The 27,850-nt window shown below is 39.0% G+C and overlaps 1 protein-coding gene across 1 annotated transcript; it reads right to left on the reverse strand.

Annotated features, from left to right (window-relative positions):
• Positions 1-27,850, reverse strand: LOC114563300 (zinc finger protein 845-like). Its single transcript, XM_028590145.1, has 4 exons — positions 27,648-27,850; positions 22,898-23,766; positions 16,185-16,362; positions 1-1,383 (listed from the first exon to the last, which is right to left on the reverse strand). Exons 1-4 carry the CDS (start codon positions 27,813-27,815, stop codon positions 682-684), a joined length of 1,917 nt encoding a protein of 638 aa, XP_028445946.1. The 5' UTR covers positions 27,816-27,850; the 3' UTR covers positions 1-681.

Genomic DNA, 27,850 nt, shown 5'->3' on the forward strand with positions numbered 1-27,850 from the left:
TATTATAGTATGTCAAAACAGTATTTATTCATAGTTTGCGGGGTAATATCAAGTGTTGAGATTACAGTGAGTCTACGTTACTACTCTTCAAGTGACCTCACACGTATGAACCAACATGACCAGCTTCAACAAAATTAGAGGAAAAAAAAATATTCCCAACTGACAATATTCAACAAAACACATGAATACATGAAGTAATAAAGTAAAATATGAATAACAGTCATATATCCAAAAATTCCATCTCTTGACAAGATAAAAATGTTTTAATAAATCAGGTAAAATATGATCAACTTAATCAGTGACCAGAAAGAGGATATTAGAATAAAATGAGACTAAAACTGGTAAATCATTTTCTTCTACAAGCTTCAACCATGAATATCTCATCATCTGATTCCTTGGAAAACAACTGTTATGTTACACTCATCGTGGTTTTCACTGCACTGATTTTCACTTGTCATCTTTACATGCTCTTTTTGACCCAATGTTATGTTCTCTGACAAATTCCACACTTTGTTCTTCTTCCATATTTATCATCAGGTTAGTGCCTGCAAGTGGTCCTGGACCTCGGCTACTTTGGGTTCGGGACTGCTCTCTTTTGTTATCTGGGTAGTAAACAGCGTCTTGACTCACGCTATTTGTTCCCTCTCTCCTCTCTAACAACAGCTTGGCTTTAGAACATGTTCAAGAGGAGCCAGTGTGAATGAGTTGGTGTCTTTTAAGGTGACCACCCTGAGAAAACATTTTCCCACATTGTTCACACCAGTACGGCTTCTCTCCAGTGTGAATGCGTTGGTGGGATTTTAAGCTACTTAAATGTCTGAATGCTGCGCAACATTGGTCACAGCTGTATGGTTTATCTCTAGTGTGAATGAGTTGGTGGGATTTAAGGATATCACTACGAGAAAAAGTTTTCCCACACTGTTCACACCAGAACGGCTTTTCTCCAGTGTGAACACGTTGGTGGGATTTTAAGCTACTTGAATGTCTGAATGCTGCGCAACATTGGTCACAGCTGTATGGTTTATCTCCAGTGTGAATGAGTTGGTGCTTTTTAAGATGACTACCCAGAGAAAAAGTTTTCCCACATTGTTCACACCAGAACGGCTTCTCTCCAGTGTGATTACGTCGGTGGGATTTCAACATTTCTAACTGAGTGAAAGCTGCCCCACATTGTTCACAACTGTACGGTTTCTCTCCAGTGTGAATGCGTCGGTGGGATTTTAAGCGATCCAACCGTGTGAAAGCTGCCCCACATTGGACACAGCTGTATGGTCTCTCTCCAGTGTGAACTCTTTGATGAATCTTTAATTTTCCAGATGTTGTGAAGGACTTGCCACAGTGCTGACAGCTGTGATGTCCGAGTCCCCCTCTTCCTCTCTGTTTCTATAGAAACAGACAAGAGTTAGATGCAATAGTGGAGCGATACACATGCAAACATACTTACATATGCTAAGATGGGTTGGTGATGTAATGTGATGTTTTTGTTGACGATAGTCATTGTTGATTATATTATTTCAACTTTGTAGGCTGATATGCACTTTTTCCTACAGTATGTAGTTTACTTTGATGCTGCTATCCATGCAAGTTGTACTGGTATTTATTTGCCCTTGTAGTGTTACTGTTGTGTTCCAGTTGGAATGTGTGTAGAACTTGAATGTATTTATGTGTCTTGTGTTTTTTACTTGCTGCACACCTAATCGCCCTTCAGGGACACAAATAAAGTTGAAGTTGAAGTTACACAAGCAAACATACTTAGATATGCTAAGATGTTTAATTATGCTAACAACACAATTCACTCATATTCGAATCGATTTCAAATCGATTCATAGAATTACAAAAATCGATTCATATGTATGTCTGCTGCAATCACATGATAGACCGATAGATACTTTATTGATCTTTAAATTCAAGATCCCAGTAGCTCACAGACATCACACACAAAATACACATTCATCATAAACAGGATGTTAAAATAACAAATCCACATGAATAATATGGACAATAAAAGATACAAAATAATCCTAATGTAAAAATCGATATCAATGTACTAAGGGATGTATTTTTTTATACACACACACAGGAAAAGTAACTACATTTACATACTGTGAATAATTTTTTTTGAATCGAAAATCGTGAGCCTAAAAGGTCTGGACACATAGAACCGACGGCCAAACGTCGGCAAAAAAGGCAGTCGGACTGATCAGTCTCCCTGAGGTGGTCAAAAAAATGTCTCAGAACACACCGAAGAGACAGCAGGCGGCGCTAATTTAAGTATATGATTGTTGTACAAAAAATTAAAACCGGGAGCTGATTGGACGAACGCGTCACATGGGGTTTGTTTTCTCCAGAAATTCAAAGCCAGACTGTCATGGCGGCTCGTTCAGAATCCGATCTCATATTGGACTAAAACAGTTCACTGAAACGCATTTTCTGAAAACATTTGAAGAGAGAAATAGGCCGTGCAGTTGCTGAATCGGTTTTCATTTCAGATCAACAAAGGTCAGTTTAAAAGATTTTCATCAGATTTTGAGAGACTCTAGTCACGTTCATCCCGCTACCCGTGTCCGGGTTAGCTCTCCACCAATCAGATGGGTCGTTTGAGTCCCGACTGCTGGCAGTGCCCGCCCGCCGATTCTACATGTCAAATCGGCCAAAATGAAGGCCGACAGCCCCTCGGACGGACGACAGCACGGAACACACTGAACAGACTCGAGTCACCGACCTCGCCAGACTGTCCAACGGCCGATCATCGGGTTAGGGTGTCTGCGGCTTTAAAACTGAATGGTGACATTTTCTGAATCGTACACCCCTTTTTAATGTGCTAACATGCCAACATATGTAAGCGTATGGATCTTTACAACAACATAACTTTTATCAGTAGGTCACTTGTCCGACCCGTCACTTGAAGCGTGTAGACCTTTGTTATGGGATGGTTAAGGGGGCTTACAAATCCCTTCGTAGAGCCCCTCTTGGAACGTCAGACCATAATGTTGTTTATTTATTTCCGACGTACAAATCGGTCCTTAAGAGGCACAAGGTGGAACAAAGATTTGTTCCGGTACGGACGGAAGACTCCGTTCTGTGTAGAGGTCGACCGATTAATCGGTAGGCCGATTTTTTACACAATCGGCATCGGCCAATATCAAGCCGATTAATAGGCAGGCGCATCTGCGGGCAGCCTGGTGTTGTTGTTGTTGTGGAACACGTGTTTGACGCACGCTGCCCCTAGAGTCAATTACCAGCAGAGTGAGCAGACCTCACCCAGTGCCTAAGGAAGGAGATGTACTTCGGAGAAAACTGTAAGGATTAAATTCTTAAAGTCCTATATATTTAATGAAAAACGTATGAGATGTTACTGCCAACTTCGAGAAAAAAACATGAATAGGCGACATGACGTTCGGCTACTTTGGATATTAATAGCTGTCATGTCATGCTGTCATGTCACAATAATTAAGCTAGAATTTTGCAATCACAGATTATTTGTTCTGTTTGTGTGTCTATATTTGAATGGGTTGTCAACTCAACGCAGAGAAAGAAGTTGTAGTTAAAAGAGACCACGGCACCATAGGCTAGTGAAGGACTGGCTTTGCTTTGCTAGCGTCGTTGCTAGGGTTGGTACAGAGTAGACCTGCTGCTAATACGGCACCTGTGCCTTAACGACCCGTATCTACCGGACCGAATAGCAGCGCGGATTTCTGTGAGTCATTTCGGCGCCACTGATGCCTGCGTTGCTCTCTGATGCTTTAAAACGAATGTTAGAATAACAGAAACATCGCAGCATGTGACGCTAGTTAACATTACACTCGTCAGCAGCTAATGTTAGCCTACCGTTAGCTAGCAGATGGATTAAACACAATTAAAATGCTGACAGCTAAACGGTGTAAAGTGTGATTTATTTCACTGTATATGATCCAACAGCAGTTAATGTTAGCCTACCGTTAGCTAGCAGATGGATTAAACACAATTAAAATGCTGACAGCTAAACGGTGTAAAGTGTGATTTATTTCACTGTATATGATCTAACAGCAGCATGTTAAGCAGTGTGCAGCTGCCGTTGTCTACTTGTCTGAAGAACAACACAGACAGTGCATCGCGGTGCATTCAAAGTAGTTGTAAAATACCCTTTTGCCATGGTGGTTGTTTTTGTCGTTCAACAGCAATTTACTAGTGAAATACATTATTGTTATAAGTTATAGTTATTACATTATTATTAAATCATCTAATTTTGACCATATGGCCTAAAGTTGTTTTCCCCCCTTTTGCAATAATTAGGTTTTGTCCATTTGGCTTTGTCTGTCAACAAACAAAACAAAAATACATGTTTCAGGACAGTTTTTGGGAAGATGATAGAAACGTTTTTAGCCTTGTATCACTTACAATGCGCTGAATTATTAGCTGATTTATAAAACAAATGTTAGATTTTATATCTATACCTATCTATAAAATGACTTGAAGAAGATACTATACAAAATACTAACTTAACCTTGTATTTTCCCCCTTTTTTAGTCATTAAGTCTGATGGCTGAAAAGAAAACCAGCCCCTTATGGCAGCGCTTCACCCAGCCAACACCAAAACAAAGAAATGCTGCTGGTTGCTACTGTGTGTCAGCACTACTATTGTTAAAATGGTTAATTTATTTTATTGTTCTCAGATGTTTGATAAATGCTGCTAAGTGCACTAAACTTTATCTGTTCATTGAAAAGTTTATTTGACAAATTTAAGTTTATTTTCTTTCTTTCTTTCTTTCTTTCTTTCTTTCTTACCAGTTTTGTTTATTTATACAATATATGTTTTTACATTATACATGTTTAATGTAAGTATACAAGTGCAGACTGGTGTTCAATAAATGTTTTTGTTGAGAAATTTTGTGTATCTTAAGTACTTATTAGTGTTAAATTTTATCTTTCAAATAGAGGTTAAAAACAAGCAAATATCGGCCAAAAATAATCGGCAGCATATATCGGCCATCGGCCGACCATGATTTCAAAAGATCGGCATCGGCCTGAGAAAACCCATATCGGTCGACCTCTAGTTCTGTGTCTCCAGGACTGTTTTACTGGCATTGAGTGGGATGTCTTCAAAACTGCCTGTCTGGATTTAAATGAACTGACAGAAACTGTGTCTGCTTATATATCTTTTTGTGAGGAAATAATCATCCCCTGTAAACCCAACTCCATTTATCCAAATAATAAACCTTGGGTCTCCAAATCAGTCAAAAGCATAATCAATCAGAAGAACATCTGCTTCAATCAGGGCGACATGATACAGCACGGGGCATTATCAAAACAGGTGGAGAAGGAACTTAAGCTTGCCAAGTGCGTATATAAAGACAAAGTGGAAAATTTGTTGCGCACTGGAAATTCACGTCCTGCATGGGACGGCGTGAAAACCATGATGGGTTTGCAGTCCAAAAAGTGTTCTATTTCTCACAATGGGAAAACCCACCTGGATTTTTCTAATGAACTGAATGCTTTTTATAATCATTTCAATGTTCTTGATTTTAGTGAGGAGATGTCTGTTTTTAAAAATGTAGACCGTAATCCTATAAATGATATTGTGCCCATTGATACATTCATGGTCTCGAAACCCTTACGTGGTGTCAAAGAAAGGAAAAGTCCAGGTCCCGATGGGATCAGGGGTCAGGTTCTGAAGAACTGTGCTGTCCAGCTGGCAGACATCTGCGGTTTAATTTTCCAGTTGTCCTTACAGCTGCATAAGGTCCCTTGTCTTTGGAAGGACTCAATTATTGTTTCTGTGCTTAAGATTCAAACTCCTAAGACCCTCAATGACTTTAGACCAAATTTTTGAAAGGCTAGTGAAGGATGCCCTTTTGGACACTGTACAGGATAAGTTAGACCCTCTCCAGTTCGCCTACAGGCCGGGCAGAGGCGTGGACGACGCAACAGGGACACTTCTAAACATGGTTTTTAAACATCTTGAGGGGGCAAAGTCCCTTGTTTGTCTACTATTTATTGACTTCTCCTGCGCTTTTAACTGTATTCAGATCCATGTCTTAGCAGACAGATTGAAGAACACTCATAACATTGATAATGGACTGATCTGCTGGCTGATGGATTTTTTAACAGTGAGGTCACAACGGGTTAGAGTGTAAAACAGTGTTTTATCAGATGCCCTTTTATCTTCTACTGGGTCCCTCCAGGGCTGTGTCCTATTATACACAAATCAATGCCAAAGCCATCAGGAACGGCGCCACATTATTAAATTTGCGGATGATTCTGTCATTGTGTCCCTCCTGAGCAGTGACAACTCTGAACACGGTCCGGTAGTCAATGATTTTATTGATTGGTGTAAATCCTCCTTTTTAAACATTAATGTGGCAAAAACGAAAGAGATGTCTTTGACTTCAGAAGAAATCCCGCTGTCATTTCCCTGGTTGTAATGGACAATCAACCAGTTGAACTAGTGCAGCAGTACAAATATCTTGGGACTGTGATGGACAGTAAACTGTGCTTTGAGTCCCATGTTGATGCGGTGTGTAAAAAAGCACATCAGCGTATGGATTTTCTTCGTAAGCTTCGCAGTTTCAATGTCAACACGGTTTTTATGAAAATGTTTTACTCTTGTTTTATTGAATCAGTTCTTACTTTCACTTTTATCCGCTGGCACGGGTCACTTTCTATTAAAACAGAAAAATAGAATGCAAGGTATTGTGAAGGTGTGCAGCAAAATTGCGGGCACACCCTTAGATGGCCTACATGACCTGTAAAAGGCCAGATCCTTGAAGAAGGCGAGAGCCATCCTGGCTGATTTGAGTCATCCCTTGTGGGGTGAATTTATGCCTTTCATACCGTAATACACGGTATGGAACAGTACGCTCCCCAACTCGCTAAAGTTCGGATTTGTTCCATCTTTTGATACGTTTTGTTTAGAAAACCTTGCATCCATGTAAGCCACAATGTCATCAGACACAACCCATAGCATTAGACTATAAATCCATGTCATTAGACACAACGTGCACAGGTGCAGGTCAATGTTTTTTTGCGGTGATGACTGTGACAAACTCAGACCTGCGGTAGGCATCACGTGACTGCGGTAACCGTCCCAGCCCTAGCTTCGACTTCATGTATTACGTTCAACATCAGCTATATTCTCAATGTCGTTACAATCTGCAAGAAACAGGTTGCTTATAAATCACTAAAATAGTAGTGACAGCAGCGTTTAGCTTAGTTATCAATGCTCTTAGCATCGTGGCTAACACTATTGTTACTTAGTTATTAATGTCATCTGGGAATATAGATGCCATTGTCCCACTTAAGCTCCGGTGCCAGTGCAACATTTTCTAACCATCTAAAAAACTGCAATAGTAGGATTTAAATCAAACTCCTGACAGCAATAATAGTGACAAGTAATGCACGTTAATAAAAATAAAGCAGAACACATTCAGAAGACAACGGAATAATTTTTAAAGGTCCCATGGCATGAAAATGTGACTTTATGAGGTTTTTTAACATTAGTATGAGTTCCCCCAGCCTGCCTATGGCCCCCCAGTGGCTAGAAATGGTGATAGGTGTAAACCGAGCCCTGGGTATCCTGCTCTGCCTTTGAGAAAATGAAAGCTCAGATGGACCAATCAGGAATCTTCTCCTTATGAGGTCATAAGGGGAAAGGTTACCTCCCCTTTCTCTGCTTTGCCCGCCCAGAGAATTTGGCCCACCCATGAGAGAGAGACATTATGGCATTCAAACGAGAAAAGTGGCAGTTGGTCAAGGCCACACCCCCACCTTCCACCTTGCACCCCCTCTCTCCTCCTCAATAGCTACTAGAGGTGTTGAAATTAATCAAATAATTAATGCATCGAATCGTGGACATGGACGATGCTGCATCGATAATCGGCCGGGCCATAATTGAATTATTTCTGTTTAAATATTCTGGTATGTTTTGCACATTCAGGAAGTGCCATGTGCTCAGTGCTGTATAGTTTTATGTATCCAATTTATTTAGTATTAGAGCACTGCAGAATGTTTGGTTTTTCAAGCTTGAAAAGTTATGAATTAAATATCCTACATGGCTTTAATAGAAAAATGTATTTGACGCATCGTGATATCGAATCAAATTGAATCACTGACATGATAATCATAATTGAATCGGGAGATCAGTGAAGATTCACACCTCTAATAGCTAAAGACACAGAAATGGCACATCCTAAGGAAAGCTCATTTGGGGACTGGCTCTAGTGGCTGTAATTCTGCACCAAGGCTGAATTTTGGGAAAGAGACTTCAGATACAGTATTAGGGGACCACTAAGGTCTATATAAAAGAGACTTCAGATACAGTATTAGGGGACCACTAAGGTCTATATAAAAGAGACTTCAGATACAGTATTAGGGGACCACTAAGGTCTATATAAAAGAGACCTCAGATACAGTATTAGGGGACCACTAAGGTCTATATAAAAGAGACTTCAGATACAGTATTAGGGGACCACTAAGGTCTATATAAAAGAGACTTCAGATACAGTATTAGGGGACCACTAAGGTCTATATAAAAGAGACTTCAGATACAGTATTAGGGGACCACTAAGGTCTATATAAAAGAGACTTCAGATACAGTATTAGGGGATCACTAAGGTCTATATAAGAGAGACTTCAGATACAGTATTAGGGGACTACTAAGGCCTATATAAAAAGAGACTTCAGATACATTATTAGGGGACCACTAAGTGGAAGTGGCGTACGCACATTTTCAGCCCCGTTTTGTGCATACGCCACGTTTACAAATGAGACACCTGGTCTGGAAAATGTTCAAGAGGATGCAGTGTGAATACGTTGCTGGACTTTAAGGTTACTACTGTGAGATACACACTGGCCCAATCCCAAAGTGAGTCCTGAGGACTAAGGACTAAAGACTACACTAATAATAGTCAGGATCGTGTCACTCTTTTGAATAAGTAAGGGGTGTTTGAGCTAAACCCTAAACAAAAAAATTGAAGCTCAATAAGTTTTATTTTTCAATATTATTGGAATAGTTGTAACGTTATGAGGTTTTCTTGTCCGGAGATTTTTTTAAATTTAAAGTTGTTATATTGTTGTGCTTTTTATTATTATTTTGGAGCCCTGTAGGTAGCCTGTGTGCTGGGGGGTTGCACAATACCAGTAAGAAGGCATCATCTCAAACTGTTAACAGCGTTTTCTGTGCTTGTGAATTTGCGAGTTAATTCTTCCAAGAACAACCAGTAAGAACATTATCCCAAAGAAAACAAGTGTGTTCTTTGTATTCTTGAGATTGAGAAACAGCCCAAGTCTTCCCTCTTTCTCTCCGTTTCTCTACAATCAGACAGAGTCATAGTAGAGCCATACATATGTTAACACATGCTAACGGAGAAAGGCACGAAGGTCACAGTCTAGCAGGTCATAAAGAGCCAGAAAAAGTACATGAAATCAAAAAAAAAAGTTCATGAAATGTCTAAAAGTCACAAAAAGTGATAGTTAAGTATGTCAAAAAAAAAGTAAATAAAAAAGTCATAGTATAGTTTGTCAAAAAGTATTTATTGATAGTTTGAGAGTTAATATCAAGTGTTGAGATTACAGTGAGTCTACGTTACTACTCTTCAAGTGACCTCACACGTATGAACCAACATGACCAGCTTCAACAAAATTAGAGGAAAAAAAAAATATTCCCAACTGACAATATTCAACAAAACACATGAATACATGAAGTAATAAAGTAAAATATTAATAACAGTCATATATCCAAAATCAATTCCATCTCTTGATGTATATTGTTACACAAAACAAGACAATGTTGTGTAACTGAATGTTACTAATGTAACATTTAATTATTTAAAAAAATCTGTTAAAATATGATCAACTTAATCAGTGACCAGAAAGAGGATATTAGGATAAAATGAGACTAAAACTGGTAAATCATTTTCTTCTACAAGCTTCAACCATGAATATCTCATCATCGGATTCCTTGGAAAACAACTGTTATGTTACACTCATCGTGGTTTTCACTGCACTGATTTTCACTTGTCATCTTTACATGCTCTTTTTGACCCAATGTTATGTGCTCTGACAAATTCCACACTTTGTTCTTCTTCCATATTTATCATCAGGTTAGTGCCTGCAAGTGGTCCTGGACCTCGGCTACTTTGGGCTCGGGACTGCTCTCTTTTGTTATCTGGGTAGTAAACAGCGTCTTGACTTACGCTATTTGTTCCCTCTCTCCTCTCTAACAACAGCTTGGCTTTAGAACATGTTCAAGAGGAGCCAGTGTGTCTTTTAAGGTGACCACCCCGAGAAAAAGTTTTCCCACATTGCTCACACCAGAACGGCTTCTCTCCAGTGTGAACATGTCGGTGGGAGTTTAAGCTAGATAACATTGTGAATGCTGCTCCACATTGTTCACAGTTGTACGGTTTCTCTCCAGTGTGAATGCGTTTGTGGACTTTTAGGCTACTACTCTGAGAAAAAGTTTTCCCGCATTGCTCACACCAGAACAGCTTCTCTCCAGTGTGAACACCTGTGGGATTTAAGCTGATCACTCGGAGAAAATGTTTTTCCGCATTGTTCACAGCTGTACGGTTTATCTCTAGTGTGAATGCGTTGGTGTTTTTTGAGCGCACTTAACAGTTTGAATGCTGCCCCACATTGTTCACAGCTGTATGGTTTCTCTCCAGTGTGAACTCTCTGATGAATCTTTAAATATCCAGATGTTGTGAAGGACTTGCCACAGTGCTGACAACTGTGATGTCCGAGTCCCCCTCTTCTTCTCCATTTCTATAGAAACAGACAGAGTTTGATGTAATGGTGGAGCGACACACATGCAAACCTACTTACATATGCTAAGATGTTTACATATGCTAAAGTGTCAATCCATGCTAACACATGCTTATATGTGCTAACATATGTAAGCGTATGGATCTTTACAACAACTTATTGATATTCTAAAAAATCATATTTTAAAAGTCATCAGTTGTAATAATATTTTGTCAATGTATTATTAGAGGAAATCAACCCTTCAAAGCTGCCTGGTCAGTTTGACCAGGCAGAATAAAAAGCCTTTTTATGTCATTTTTCAGTTTTTCAAGAATCGGTTCAGGAATCAGAAACGTTTTAAAAGTACCGGTTCGGCATCGGAATCATAAAGATACCAATCCCTAGACAGGGATGCCCACTGTCCCGTTACTCTTCAACATTGTTATTGAGGTCCTGGCTGTCTCTGGTCGTCAGTGCTCAGCTTTTGAAGGAATCCGTAGAGGGGGTATCACCCACAAAGTATTGCTTTACGCAGACTGGGACAATTTGGAAAACTGTCGGGCTAGAAACTCAACCTGGAAAAAAAGTGAACTTTTCCCAATCAATGCTGCAGCTCTTAAAGCAAACTGTGCAGATGGGACTCACGCTCTAGGAGGAGTTAAAAAATAAAAAAAAAATAAAAGTAGGTTTCGCTCAAAGTGAATTTTCCAATTAATTAAAAAAAATTAAAAACAGCGCCATCTAAAGGCCGATTGATGCCATATTTGGCACAAAGCCTCATTGGCACATTTGGAAAAACTGTCTTAAGTTTTGTGTAGAGATGCACCGATTGGCCGGTTTTCACGTGCTCGGCCATGACCGGCGAGCTGCAGGTCAGTCTGACATATGGTGATTTCATGCCGGTCAACGCTACAATTAACTGACATAGAGAGTTACAGTTCTCAAGGACACACACACACGCGACAGCACGGTCTCTTTCTCCCAACTTCTCCGCCGTGTGTGGCGTGTAGCCGTTCACGGTGTGAAGCGTGTCGGCGCTATTCTCCCTGCAACATGTCAGCTGTTTGGACATTCTTCAGCGTGTGAGCAGAAGATAAGTTTACAATATGAAACACCTGCAAGGAGACAGTAGGGCGTGGAGGGACCACACCAAGAACCTGAATCACATTTCTTTACTTGGATATTAGATGTGAAAAGAAAGAAATTGTTCTAACATTGCTCTTTAGATGTGTGAATTTTCCACACCAGAAGCAACATATATAGTTCTATTTTATAGTGATCCATTATATGGTCAACACATGTTCTATTAAAGAAAAGATGGAAAATAAATATTTGTGTGTGCTGGAAAGTGGTTAGAAAAAATGAAATCGGAATCTGCCTAGAAAGTTGTAATCGGAGCATCTCTATTTTTGTGTCCATCGGAATTAAGGCATAGATACCCGACCCGAGCCCGACGAGTCCCGACGGGCCGGGCTGGGTTCGGACAGATATTTAGAAATGATGGTCGGGTTCGGTCACATCAGCACGATAAGGCATTTGTTGTAAAATGGTGCTGCGGCTCCTTTAAGAGAGCTCAGTGTGTGTGTGTGTGTGTTGCTGCGTTCATGCCACCAGGGAATAACAGGCACCGCCCCCGTGGTTACGTTGTTTTTCCGACTGGTAGCGTTCATATGGTTGGGATGCATCTTCTTCTTCTGTTATATTGGGCGTTTGGCATAACAACTTTTTGCATGACTGCCACCAACGGTTGGCCATAGCCGAGAGCATCAGGTGGTGAAAACATGGAGGCCACAATAACAGAAGATCTGCTGCTGGTTTCTTATGCGAGCATCCAAACAGCACACCAACAGGTGTTTGTTTGTGTTATCTGCAGGACAACCAACGGGAAAAGGCACGGATAATGTGTTGTTTTTATACATAGGCCTATTTATGAATAATTTGAAACACATTATGTCGGTGTATGTTTCTTGGCAGAGGCATTTGTCCACAATAAACAGTTTGTCATTGAAATATGTTCAGTGAACCAAAGTCGCCTCCATCAAAGGTGAAACGCGTCACCAACTGGGGAACTCTGTTATCAAAATCCAGCCCGAGTTTCCAAACTCTGATTCCCACAGTTGTTATGTGAATGGTGACGTTTTCACTCGGAAAAACGTTTTTCCGATGTCCATGAACGCACGGTGTGTGTGTGTGTGTAAAGTGGGCAGAAGAGAGATAAAGAAAGAGGAAGCAGACGCGTAGATGCGACCAGAGCAGAGTTGGTGGAATAAGTTTATGTTTTGTACTCAGTGTGTGCGGTGTCCGAGATAAACCCAGGCTGAAAGCCAAGTTCATTCCTCTGCTCACCAGAAACGGGATTTTAAACTCAACGTTATTCATGTTATAACGTGGGCCCTGGAGGTAACGAGTCTCCCCTGGTTCTCTGACCACGGTCGGAATCAAAGCAATCAGGAAAGGTTAACACATTGAACATTTTAAATTTAACAGATTATTAACGTGCGCTTGTTGCCCCGTGTGCGCTGATGTGCTCATCTCTTAACATTTCTGAATGCCTTGCTATAGTTGCTTAACTAAAGCTGTGTGTCATTAGTATGAGAACATTTTTATTTTAACTGTCGGGCTCGGATATAAATATCTTAATGCCTGTTTCAAGTGTCTCAAATCGCTGTACAGTCTCGCAAAGCTCCCAGGTGTTTATGTGGGCGCCAAGTGCTAAAACCAATTAGGGTCCCATAGGCCACGCCCACTTTGACCAATCAGTACCTTACTGTAGGTGTGGCCTCAGGATTGGCCCTAGATGGTACCCATCAAATTTTGTAAAAATCGGATGAGCTGTTCATGAGCTATACACTTTATGTACTTGTAGCGCCCCTAGTGGCCAATTTTCGTAAAATGTGTGGGGCATCTCCAGAGGGTCATGGCAAACAAGAATCTTAAGTTTTGCGTTGATAGCAATTTGTTTGCAAAGTTGTAGATACACAAATTAGTTTGTGCGTAATATGCGCAATTTTTATCCTATAAAAATTCTTTGGATAACTTTTTGTCAGGTTCATGTGGAGATGCTACCTGCCATGTGTTTGTGCACATCGGTCACCCGGTCTAGGAGGAGTTCGGCAAAGTAGGTTTTCGATAAATCACGATGTTTCACGCATAAAAGTCTAGGCGGAAATGGGAGTGGCCTATATCAGGAGATTCAGATGGACCCAGGGAACGCGAAAATATATGGTTTTTGAATATGAGATTCCGTTTTGGGAGTTATAGGGCCAAACGCTTTTTTCTGCAATAGCGCCACCTAGTGGTGGATATGTGTAATTTTTTTTAATTTTTACCAGTTGTGTGCAAAAATGCAACAAAGAATTGGTAAAAATAATCTGAGCAAACACAATAGGTTCCTTCGCAATTTCAGTGCTCAGGCCCTAATAAACTACTTTAACGTAGATTTTCTTTAGGGCTTATTATTACGGCTTTTTTACGTATTACAGATCGGTGCATAAACTCCAGTGCTTCCTGATACCAGCGTTTTAGACAGTATCGGAGGCCATACCGATACTGGTATCGGTAATGGAACATCTCTACCTGATTGTCTACTAATTGTGAGTTTTTTCTTGTGTGAATTTGTAGCATGCTGTGTAAGTGAACATATTGGACTTATATTTAGCAGTGGGTGACCATTTTGTGTTTTGTTCTGTTTATTTGCTCTTGTTTAAAAAAAAAAAAAAAAAATATGTATTATTTAAACTATTACTATTCCTTATCGGATTTCATTTTATTTTTTTATTTTTATTTTTCTACTTGTTGTACTTGAGACTGTTCTGACTCCCGAAATGTTACCTCTTGATTTTGTTATGTCACTAAAAAATCAATAAACAAATCTTTAAAAATAAAATGGGCTGAAACGTTGTTTATAACTTCATATTCAATATATTTCGTTCAATCGTCTCCAGCCAATCAGAATCACTCCGGGGAGAAAACAAACGTGGAGATGAGCGGTACAGATCTGTACAGAAGTTTACCAACAAAAAAACGGACTGACTCTTTATAATTATAATAAACGAAAAATATTATATCATAATAAAAAATAAGAATATAAAACACACCACAAAGTACTCAAGTTAAAGTACTGATACCACAGTGTAGAAATTAGTAAAAGTACAAAAGTATCAGCATGAAAAGTAAAAGTAGTGATTCTGCAGAATAATCTGCATATTACTGGTTTTGTTTTTTATTCAGTTCATCGAAAAATAATCAACAGATGAATCGATGATTAAAATAATCGTTAGTTGCGGCCCTAGTTAGTCAAGTGCCTTGCACTATATTTATATTTAAAATCTCAGAATTTGCACTCTAAACTTTGCTGTGTTGTGTTTTAAATTTGATATACATAAAATATGTAATAGAAAAGTGGGTTACTACAGTTATGTGTACATGTTCACATGAAGGTAGGTCTAGCTGCTTGATTCCAAAGAGCAGCAGCAGGTTAGATGGCTGAGTTATAATAACAAAAGGTCTTTGGTGTTCACACAGCCATCTAATCACACCGGTTGACATTCTTCTTGTGAAATGTTTGTGTTATCATTACAAAAAGGTCTACACTAGCATTCAGACAACTCTGTCTCAACTCGGTGCCCCATGATGTTTGCCGTCTAGATGAGCATATACAATCACCTAGTCGCGTCGGCATCCTGGTTTTAGGTCTATCATCGACGTTACCATTTTATGGCTTATACTCCAATTTGTCAATGGAGAAATTGCATTTTATTTTTACTTCCGGAACCCACTGTGGGCGGGACTGTTGAGCTCTATGGCCACTTGGTCAGTGTGAATGAAAATGTTAAAACCGGTTTTGGGGGACAGTAGTTAGTAGAACTGTTTAGAAGTGGACTGTTCCTAGAACTACGTTCCTAGAACTACTTGGTCAGAAGAGGATAATAACTTGATGTTTAGTTTCATCAAACGTCTCTAATTCACCAATATGTACAATACTACTACACACATTCCTGCTCTTATGTCCTCTACTTTGGTATTTATTAGTCAAGCATTATCATAACCTTCTTCATAGCGCTGTGTTCACAAAGCAGTAAAACGGTTTAACTTCCTATATATTCTTCACAATAAAAGCCCCTGGTTACTTTGTTACCTACATGCTTTTATTTTGAAGAGGAAACCTGGAGGAAATGTAGCTCTTCATCAGCAGTACCTTAACAAGAGTCCTCTAAACGGAGCCCAAATGTAAACCAAAGCAGATATCAACTAGAAACTAAACTAAGCCCAGAGATTCAGTTAGAAGCTCCAAACGGACTGAGAGCTGAACACAGCGAGACTTTTAAAAACCTCTTTGGACGCCTCTGGCCCCTTTTCACCCAGAGAGAAGCATGTGTGCTAATGGCCACAGAGCCCCCCATGTTGTTTCCATGAGAGTCGGCCATCTTGTGTCTTTAGTGTGCTTGTTGTGTCCTAACACTGACCTGAACACCGCTGCTATCAGAGGCCGAGCCTGCTGCTGCTCTTCTGGGGACCTTGTTGCTCCGCTGCTCCGGCTTCTGCTGCTCCTCCTCCATTCCGCTCTTGTTCTGGTCCTGGTCCTGGTCTCGGAGATCCAGCAGCTTTCCACTGGGACTGCTGACTCTATCCGGGTTCTCAACACTACAAATCTCGCGGATCCTTTGTGTTCTCGCGATCTCGTAGCGTCTCGCGGCCCGCAGCCCTTAGTTACTGTTGCTAAGGCAGCCGATTGGAGCGATACGTCTTCGCGGCCGCCATCTTGGTACGGAGTAGCCCGCCTCCTAATGCATGTGTGTCTATGGAGGCAGGAGCTTTATCTCTATTAAAATCATCATTTCTCAATCAATACTGAACCAATTTAGAAGCGGTTTTCTTTGTTACAAACACCAGACATGTATCTATGACACAGGATACTTGGTTAAATTTAAACTGTAAATCCCCAAACCAGAATACCTTATTTTGTGTAGATGGTAACAGTATGCAGCTTTAAGCCTTAACATCATTTAAACAGGTGTGTTATATCATCCCCAGTACCGTTGTCACAAGATAAGATAAGATAGACTTTATTAATCCCACACTGGGGGTTACAGCAGCTCAAAAGATTTTTTTTTTTTTACACACATCTGAATAACCCAAATACAAATTAAAGGTGCAATATGTAATACTGACAGCTAGTGTTTTGTTGAACAAGGTTCAGTTGAAAACCCAAAAAAATAAAATGCTTTTGAAATGTATTACCTAAAAACAGCTAAAACTATACTCCTGCTTTTGATTTAGATTTTTGATTTACTTTCAAATCTATATGATTGCTTAACAATATAATCATGCTAAACATTGCGTTACTGAGATTATTATAAACATGCTTAGAGACATCTTAGTGTAAATTACTTTGTGTGACTGACCCTGCAGCCGTAAAGATGAAGTGTCAGTGGAGGCCCTGGGTTCATAAATTGCTTTGCACAACTGTGGAAGAGGAAGTGTCTGCAGGGTGCATACGTTTGGGGTTGAGGCCAAGGGGGTAAGCTTCGCTTCAGAACTCGAACCTCCGATGGCGCCATTTTGTTGCTACAAAGCGATCACCTCTTGTTAGCATTCCACTGACCGCCATTTTTTTTGTCATTTTGTCACTTGACAGAGAATAACTTTACATCTGAAGAGTTTAAAGACTCTATTTGTCCGTTGTTTATTTCTAAAGAAACACGACAATGTATAAAAGGCTCCATTACCTTGTAGCTCATGTTATGGCTCTGTAGCAGACGTTTTTGTAAAAATAGGCTAACGATTGGGTCATAACCACGAGACTTACTGTCACACAGTAGAGGAATTACCGTATAGTACAGGAGAAGCTCACAGGCAGTTTGGACTTCCATTAGCTGTTTAGGTTTAATTACTAATGTTAACTAGCATGTTAGTGATCAATAATTACTAATGTTAACTAGCATGTTAGTGATCAGTAATTACTAATGTTAACTAGCATGTTAGTGATCAATAATTACTAATGTTAACTAGCATGTTAGTGATCAGTAATTACTAATGTTAACTAGCATGTTAGTGATCAGTAATTAGCCTGTGTCTATGTTATCTCCTTACATATACCTACACTCTCCGTCTCTGTAAGATTGGGAATGATTGAGATTTCTCTCTCACAGCTACCAGAAGACTTCACACTTTCAGACACGTTGCTCACGTCACATCTACGTTGTCTCTGTCAGTTGGAGGCTGCTCAGTAAAGCAAGAGATCACCGGAAAAGTGCTTCTAATATCCTTCACTGGTCTCCGTCCAGAGACACGGGGTCTAGTGGTCCATTATATATATGTCATTGGTTGAGGCCAGTTGAGCAGGGTTAGCATGGCGGCGTTAGCCAAGACCAGTCGAGATCACTTTACTGGCTGTGTCTCAATTGTTTTTACGAGTAACCAACTCAGGTACTCTATAACTCAATGTGAGAACACAAATGTTGAAACGACATAAAATGTCCATCCCTTGTAGCTGTGATAAATTAGCCTGAAGCTAATGCTTACCTGTTCAGGAGGAAATAAGCCAACTCTGCTTCCTTTTGGGCTCTAAGCTGTCTCCATCTTTCAAATACATCTCCAATATTTACCAGGGGGTTGTTACGTCTCTGGTCACGCAACTGTTAGAAACATGCTGTTTTCTTTTTTTATGTCCTGTAGAATCTATCTCCGTTGATCCTGTTTGTTTGTTTGCTGCTTTCATGGCTGTACTACCGTTACAGCTGTAGCGCGCTGGGTTTACGTTTTTACAGGTATATCTGGCAACCCGGCCTGGCTGTCAAACTGGGCCGTTGATAACAACACACAGATCAAAACATAAACATAAATTCCGTCACGGAATGTAAATTTCAAAAAGAAAAAATACTGAAATTAGCATTGTTGTCAGAAAAGATAGTTTAACATGTTTCCTTAATATCTGATGAGGCATTGGTGTCATTTTTGGATTTATTACAGTACAAATATTACATATTGGACCTTTAAGTAGACAAGAAATATAAAAAAATAGAATTAGTTCAAATAATAATAGTCATAAAATAAACATATTTACCCAATAAACACCCTAATCCTAACATATTGCACAGTTGGAGGTGACACAGAGTAATAAATAGATAAATGTGCATAGTGCAGAATAGTCCTTATACAGTTTTGGCCTCACATCTGGAGAACCAGCTGTCAATCACATCACCATAACAACTTAGGGTCCCCCAATTAGGTGGTCTCTGCTGTCGGGTAGGCCCCCTCCGAAGGTCACAGGAGAAGATTACATAAGTTGTTATTCAGCTCTCCTTCACATGAAACATAATAATTACACCTGGAGAATATTAGTTCTCATGGCCTCCCGATCCTGTCATGGTGTCATACCCAGATGTTACCATAATTCTCACCACACAGGACCCCCCCACATCAACAGTCAGTCATCAGTTGGAATGTGACGTTCACACACAAATAAGCTTATGTAATATAATGTAAGATATCTTTGAAAGCATGCAGACTTAATATTCAACTTATCAATAGTATATATTATGTAGAAAAAAAGTCATAAAACTTTATAGCATAGTAATATCGAAAAAAATTATTAAAAGTCATATTATAGTATGTTGAAAATAGCCATGAAAACTCATAGTATAGGATGTCGAAAAAAGTGAAAGAATTTATAGTATAGTATGTTGAATTAAAGTCATAGTATAGTATGTAAAAAGAACATCATAAAAAGTCAGAAAACTTTAATAATCCCAGGGGGAAATTATTTTCGTTACCACTCCAGGTATACAAGCAACAATAAAAACAACATATATTATCAAGACTTTAAACATATATACTAAAAACAAATATACAGTAATAATATATAAAATTTTAGGGGCGAAACCAGAAAATTTAGGGGCACACACCGTAAATAATCTTTCCCTCTGTAATTACAAAACAATTATTTCAGTTGTACAAATAATTCCAAACCTATTCATCCTACGTACTAAAAACTGTTACCACACTTGAAACCACTTTATTGGCATTTCCGTGACTCAACAAACCGCAGAGCTGACATAGTTTGCATTGTCTGCAGCTCTGCGTGTGTGCGAGTGTGTGTGTTTTTGTCGGAGCTCTGCTCTCTGTCCATTTTCAGAGAAGATAGATAAGCTTGCGCTTACCTGCTCTCAGGTACCAAAATTTAAACGTTTAACATGTAAAAAGAGGGGGCAACTTTACTGGTCGCACATGTGTGACTGGATGTAAAATTCAAAATGCGACCATTTGGTTGCAGTCTGGAGCCCTGCAATTAATAAAAAATCATAGTATAATGTCGAAAAAAATCTTTAAGTCAAAGTCTGTCAAAAAAAAGTAATAAAAAAGTCATAGTATGTATAGTAGTAGTAGTATAGTATGTGGATAGTATAGTATGTTGAAAAAAGTCATAGTATAGGATGTCGAAAAAAGTAATAAAAAGTCATAGTGAAGTATGTCGAAAGTCATAAAAAGTCAAAAAAAGAAAAGAAAATAACAGTATAGTATGTCGAAAGGTCGTGAAAAGTCACAGTATATTATGTTGGAAAAGTCATAAAAAGTCATAGTCTAGCATGTTTAAAAATAACAAAGTCATAATATACTATGTCGAAGAAATCATTAAAAGTCATAGTATAGTATGTAAAAAAAAAAGTCAAAAATGTCATAATATAGTATGTTGAAAAATAACATAAGTCATAATATAGTATGTTGACGAAATCATTAAAAGTCATAGTATAGTATGTCCGAAAAAGTAAAAAAAGTCATAGTATAGTATGTCAAAGAAATCATTAAAAGTCATGGTATATTTTTTTAAAAAGTCATAGTATAGTATGTCGAAAACATTTATAAAAAGCCATAGTATAATATGGTGAAAAAAGTAATAAGTCATAGTATAGTATGTCGAAAAAAATCATTAAAAATCATATAGTATGTTGAAAAAGTAATAAAAAGTCATATTATAATATGTTGAAAAAAGTAAAAAAAAAAGTCATAGTATAGTATGTTGAAAAAAGTAATAAGTCATAGTATAGTATGTCGAAAGGTCGTGAAAAGTCATAGTATATTATGTCGGAAAAGTCATAAAAAGTCATGGTATATTCTTAAAAAAGTAAAAAAAGTCATAGTATAGTATGTTGAAAAAATCATTACAAATCATAAAGTATGTCGAAAAAGTAATAAAACGTATGCTGTAGTATGTCTAAAAAAATCATAAATAGTCATAGTATAGCATGTCAAAACAATTAATAAAAAGTTATAGTATGTCAAAAAAATCATTAAAGCGCCCATATTATGCTAATTTTCAGGTTCATAACTGTATTTTAAGGTTGTACCAGAATAGGTTTACATGGTTTAATGGTTTTCAAAAAACACCATATTTTTGTTGTACTGCACAGCTCTCTCTCACTGCTGCAGATCCTCTTTTCACCTGGTTTCTGTTTTAGCTACAGAGTGAGACCTCTTTTCTTCTTCTGTACTATCTTTGATTACACTCGCACATGCTCAGTAGCTCAGATGTAGATCATGTCAGCTAGCTAACTCTAGAGACAGTAAAAGAAAGGCTGTTTCTCCAACTTTGCTCAGTTACAAGGCAGGATCAGCTGGTAGACTTCTAAATGAGGGCGCACATGGAAGTAGTTCTTTTGGAGATTATGGTGAACTTGTGTGTGTTGTAGCGGTGCTTTGCTATTGAGAACGACGTAGCATGCTAGCTTTAGAATGCTAAAGCTAGCGTTAGCATGCTAACGAGCTAACGGTTGTGGTTAGCCAGCTCATTTCGGACTGTGACGTCACAGTCCGAGCCGATTTTGAACAGCTCACTAGGAGACTGAAGGCAGGACACATTCAGAAACCATATCTCACTCAGAACACCATGGATGGATTTTTTTCAAAGTTTTTATGTGTGTGGAAGCACCAGAGACACAATAGAACACCCCAAATCCCAGAAAAAGTGATTTTTTCATAATGTGGGCATAATGATTTTTGTCGAAAAAATAATAAAAAAGTCATAGTGTGGTATGTCTAAAAAAGTAATATCAAAGTCCTATTATAGTAGGTCTAAAAAAAAAAATCATAAAAAGTCATAGTATACTAGTTATGTCATAAATAGTCAGTATAGTATTTCAAAAAAGCTGCAAAAAGTCATAGTATGTAAAAAAAGAAAAAAAAAACAGTATAGTATTAAAAAGGTTGTGAACAGTCATAAAAAGTCATGGTATAGTATGTCAAAAAAAGTAAAAAATGTCAGTATAGTATGTTGAAAAAATAATAAAAAATCATTGTATAGTATGTCTAAAAAAAAATCATAAAAAGTCATAGTAAAGCATGTCAAAACAATTAGGCCTAATAAAAAGTTATAGTATGTTGAAAAGTCATAAAAAGTCATAGTATAGTATTTCAAAAAGTTATAAATCATAGAATAGCATGTCGAAAAAGTAATAAAAAGCTATAGTATGGTATGTCAAAAAAGTAAAAAAAAAAAAAATATTAGGTCAGAAAAAGTACAAAAGTCATAGTATGTCCAAAAGTCTTAAAAAGTCATAGTATAGTATGTTGAAAAAAGTAATAAAAAGGTCATAGTATGGTATGTCAAGTATGATAAAAGGAAAAATTAACAAAATAAAACCAACTCAATGTTCTTCAACAAAAACACATGAAAACATTAAGTAATAAAGTAAAATATAAATGTTAACAGTTATATCCAAAAACAATTCCATCTCTTGGTGTATATTGTTAATAACATTCAGTTACACGACACAAGATAAACATGTTTTAATAAATCAGGTAAAATATGATCAACTTAATCAGTGAACAGAAAGAGGATATTAGGATAAAATGAGACTAAAACTGGTAAATCATTTTCTTCTACAAGCTTCAACCATGAATATCTCATCATCTGATTCCTTGGAAAGTTTTTCACTGCACTGATTTTCACTTGTCATCTTTACATGCTCTTTTTTACCCAATGTTATGTGCTCTGATAAATTCCCCACTTTGTTCTTCTTCCATATTTATCATCAGGTTAGTGCCTGCAAGTGGTCCTGGACCTCGGCTACTTTGGGCTCGGGACTGCTCTCTTTTGTTATCTGGGTAGTAAACAGTGTCTTGACTCACGCTATTTGTTCCCTCTCTCCTCTCTAACAACAGCTTGGCTTTAGAACATGTTCAAGAGGAGGCAGTGTGAATGAGTTGGTGTCTTTTAAGGCTACAACTCTGAGAAAAAGTTTTCCCACATTGTTCACACCAGAACGACTTCTCTCCAGTGTGAACACGTCGGTGGGCATTTAAGATAGATAACTGTGTGAAAGCTGCCTCACATTGTTCACAGCTGTACGGTTTATCTCCAGTGTGAATGCGTTTGTGGACTTTAAGGGTATCACTCTGAGAAAAGGTTTTCTCACACTGTTCACACCAAAAAGGCTTCTCTCCAGTGTGAACTCGTCGGTTGGCATTCAAGAGAGATAACTGTGAGAAAGCTGCTTCGCATTGTTCACAGTTGTACGGTTTATCTCCAGTGTGAATGCGTTGGTGGACTTTAAGGGTACTACGCTGAGAAAAAGTTTTCCCACATTGTTCACAGCTGTATGGCTTCTCTCCAGTGTGAATGAGTTGATGACTTTTGAGACCACCTAACCGTGTGAATCCTGCCACACATTGTTCACAGCTGTACGGTTTATCTCCAGTATGAATACGTTGGTGGGCTTTAAAACTACCCAACGTTGTGAATGCTTCTCCGCATTGTTCCCAGCTGTACGGTTTATCTCCAGTGTGAATGCATTGGTGACATTTAAGGTAACCACTCAGAGAAAAAGTTTTCCCGCATTGGTCACAGCTGTACGGTTTCTCTCCAGTGTGAATGAGTTGATAAGTTTTGAGCGTACCTAACTGTGTGAAAGCTGCCCCACATTGTTCACAGCTGTATGGTTTCTCTCCAGTGTGAACTCTATGATGAATCTTTAAACTTCCAGATCTTGTGAAGGACTTGCCACAGTCCTGACAGCTATGATGTCCGAGTCCCCCTCTTCCTCTCTGTTTCTATAGAAACAGACAGAGAGTTAGATGCAATGGTGGAGCGATACACATGAAAACATACTTACATATGCTAAGATGTTTAGAAATGCTAACATGCCAATCCATGCTAACACATGCTTATACGCTACTGGTCAAAAGTTTTAGAACACCCCAAATAATAAATCATGGAATCAATTTATAAACCAAAATAAAATACATTTTTGACTCATCAAAGTAGCCCCCTATCCATTCTTTCTACAATGGAAATCAAATATTCAGAAAGTTCTTCCCAACTCTGTTGCAGAAGTTCCCATAAATGTGTGGCACTTGTAGGTTGCTTTGCTTTCACTTTTCTGTCCAGTTCATCCCAAACCAGCTCAGGGGTTTAAGTCTGGGGACTGTGCTGGCCACTCCATGTTTTTAAGCTTCCAATCTTGTTGTTTTTTTCCTAAGGTAGTTCTGGCATAGCTTGGACTTATGTTTTGGGTCATTATCTTGCTGTAGGATGAACCCCTGACCAACTAGGCCCATACCAGAGGGTACTGCATGGCGCTGCAAAATGCTGTGGTAGCCATTTTGGTTCAGGGTGCCTTTCACTCTGTACAAATCACCGACCCTGGATCCAGCAAAACAGCCCCAGACCATCACGCTTCCTCCTCCATGTTTGACAGTTGATGTCACACACTGAGGAACCATCCTTTCGCCTACTAGACGTACAAAAATCCTGCGTGATGAACCAAAGATTTCAAATTTGGATTCATCAGTCCATAACACATTCTTCCAGTCTTCAGTAGTCCATTGGCAGTGTTTCTTGACACAGGCAAGCCTCTTTTTCTTATTCTGACGTCTTAGTAATGTCTTTCTTTCTGCAACTCGACTTACCAAACCTGCAGCTCAAAGTCTTCTCTTTCCAGTTGAAACTGAGACTTCTTATTACGACCACTATTAAGCTGAGCTTGAAGCTGTTGTCCTGTGAGCCGCCTATCACGCAAGCTGTTGACTCTCAGAAACTTGTCTTCTGATTCTGTTGTGGCTTTGGGTCTGCCAGACCTCTTCCTGTCAGAGTCTCCCCCAGTTTCTAAGTGCCTTTTGATGGTGAAGAATACTGTACTCACTGATACCTTGACTTTCTTCGCAATTTATCTGTAGGAAAGACCAACATTCTTAAGTGTTAAGATGGTCTGTCTCTCTTCCATTGTAATCGTAAGGGTACTCCGATTGATCGGTCACCGATCGTTATCGGCCGATAAAGGCTTTAAATAGTTTGATCGGTGGTCTCCATAAAGGCCGATCAGATAGGCCGATCAGATGACGCACTACTTGTGAGAAAATGTTCTACATGCAGCAAAGTTACACACAAAGAATGTTGTTGCTAAGTAACAATGCACAATGCTCGCGTTATGTTACTGCTAATAAATCTCCAACATTTCTGGATTTTGCTGCTTCATAATAAAAACATTGAAATACCAAAATAACGGAGGACCTAAATTGAGGACTACACTCGTTATTGTAAGATCAATGATAAGTTAAAGTCCAATAAGTCCTTTATCAAACCGTATGATTGTGTCCCAGGCCAGGATAGGAAATTAACTAAATGTAAAGATCAACAAGCTACTGACACATAATAAATACATTATATTAATAAAATATGTATTAATAAAAAAAAAAAAATGTAATAAAGCAATTCAAAATATGCTAGGGCACTTTTTATAAATTTGAAATCTGGAAAAAGTGGCTGGTAAAAAATGTAAGTGGCTGGTAAAATTGGGCATCCACCAGACACTTTCCCACCCTGCTCGGAAAACACTAAAATCACACTGAAGAACACACTGACAGTTTTTTTGTAATTTATTCTGAAATAAGGTTTTATATGTTAAGCTCTAAGCTGTTTAAGGTGCGTTTCTAACAGAGGAAGTGGAATGTTGAACGTTTCCTGTCAATAAAAGTAAACCGTTGACAATTCACAATACATTATCTTCTGGTAGTTTTAATACTTATACATTGTCGTTAAGAATATTAAAATTAATATATGATAAATATATGACACGATAAATAGAAGGCTTCAAATAGACCCGGTGATCAGTATAGTTCGATACTGATCCCAGCAATCGTGATCGGCCCCCAAAACCCTGATCGGAGCACCCTTAGTTAATTGCCTTTTTCCCGCCATTTTTATGGCAACACACTACTTTCTGGAGTACAATACTGTTCAAATAATACTCACGAGGGTATGGTACCACAGTGTGTTCCAACAATACTTGTATACAAACAGAGGGGGCTGTAAGTAATCCAGACAAGTGTGAACACTTGTGGGAATTGGTAGCACCAACTTTCAAAGCTTGATCAACCTCCATTGCTGCAGAACAGCTTTACGTTGTTAACCCATTTCTTGTTCCCTGAAAAAGGCCTTTTTGTAAAATTCTGAAATGTACATTATTTTTCAGTTTTGGTAACCTTAGTTTTTTTTAACAGGCAGTTCACTACTTACCTTTGTACCATTTCAAGCTATTCATTGGACTTGAACTGCTAAATTTTCAATAAAAAAAAAAAAACTAAAAACATTGGAGTGTTCTAAAACTTTTGACCAGTAGTGTATATGTTAACATATGTAATGTTATATGTTCACACAGCCATTCAATCACACCTGTTGACATTCTTGTTGCGTTATCATCACTAAAGGTCACTCCCTTACCCCTCCTACCAGTCCAGTCAAAGGGAAAAATCCCACACATTTTAAAGTACATTTGAGAAGCGCACACAAGCTAGGAGGCTAACCTAGCTTACCTTAACAAGCAGTGACAGGGCAAGGAGAACGCAAAGCCCCCTGTCCCCGAAGCTAACCCCGGTACAGGGCATGGATGTATGGGTACAGGACATGGATGTACGGCTATAGGACATGGATGTATGGGTACAGGACATGGATGTATGGGTACAGGACATGGATGTATGGGTACAGGGTATGGATATATGGGTACAGGGCATGGATGTATGGGTACAGGACATGGATGTATGGGTACAGGACATGGATGTACGGCTATAGGACATGGATGTATGGGTACCGGACATGGATGTATGGCTATAGGACATGGATGTATGGGTACAGGACATGGATGTATGGGTACAGGACATGAATGTATGGGTACAGGACATGGATGTATGGCAATAGGACATGGATGTATGGGTACAGGACATGGATGTATGGGTACAGGACATGAATGTATGGGTACAGGACATGGATGTATGGCAATAGGACATGGATGTATGGGTACAGGACATGGATGTATGGCAATAGGACATGGATGTATGGGTACAGGACATGGATGTATGGGTACAGGACCAGGCAGCATGACGGAGACAACCGCAGGACAGAGAACACTACAGGAGGGCTTTCACGGTGAGCTGCTGGTTAGTAAATACTCAGGAACACCAAAAGCGTGAGGAAGCGTGGGTTAATATGTGGATTAATAAAGTATCTATCTATCTATAGCTATCTTCATAGTGCTGTGTTCACAAAGCAGTAAAACAGTTTAACTTCCTATACATTCTTCACAATAAAAGCCCCTGGTTACTTTGTTACCTACATGCTTTTATTTTGAAGAGGAAACCTGGAGGAAATGTAGCTCTTCATCAGCAGTAACTTAACAAGAGTCCTCTAAACGGAGCCCAAATGTAAACCAAAGCAGATATCAACTAGAAACTAAACTAAGCCCAGAGATTCAGTTAGAAGCTCCAAACGGACTGAGAGCTGAACACAGCGAGACTTTTAAAAACCTCTTTGGACGCCTCTGGCCCCTTTTCACCCAGAGAGAAGCATGTGTGCTAATGGCCACAGAGCCCCCCATGTTGTTTCCATGAGAGTCGGCCATCTTGTGTCTTTAGTGTGCTTGTTGTGTCCTAACACTGACCTGAACACCGCTGCTATCAGAGGCCGAGCCTGCTGCTGCTCTTCTGGGGACCTTGTTGCTCCGCTGCTCCGGCTTCTGCTGCTCCTCCTCCATTCCGCTCTTGTTCTGGTCCTGGTCTCGGAGATCCAGCAGCTCTCCACTGGGACTTCTTGTCACTGCCCGATGCATCTAGGCTACTTGTTGCAAAGTGACGCATGCGCAAC

The sequence above is a fragment of the Perca flavescens genome, chromosome 10 (genome assembly GCF_004354835.1).
Source record: "Perca flavescens isolate YP-PL-M2 chromosome 10, PFLA_1.0, whole genome shotgun sequence".
Taxonomy (NCBI): Eukaryota; Metazoa; Chordata; class Actinopteri; order Perciformes; family Percidae; genus Perca; species Perca flavescens.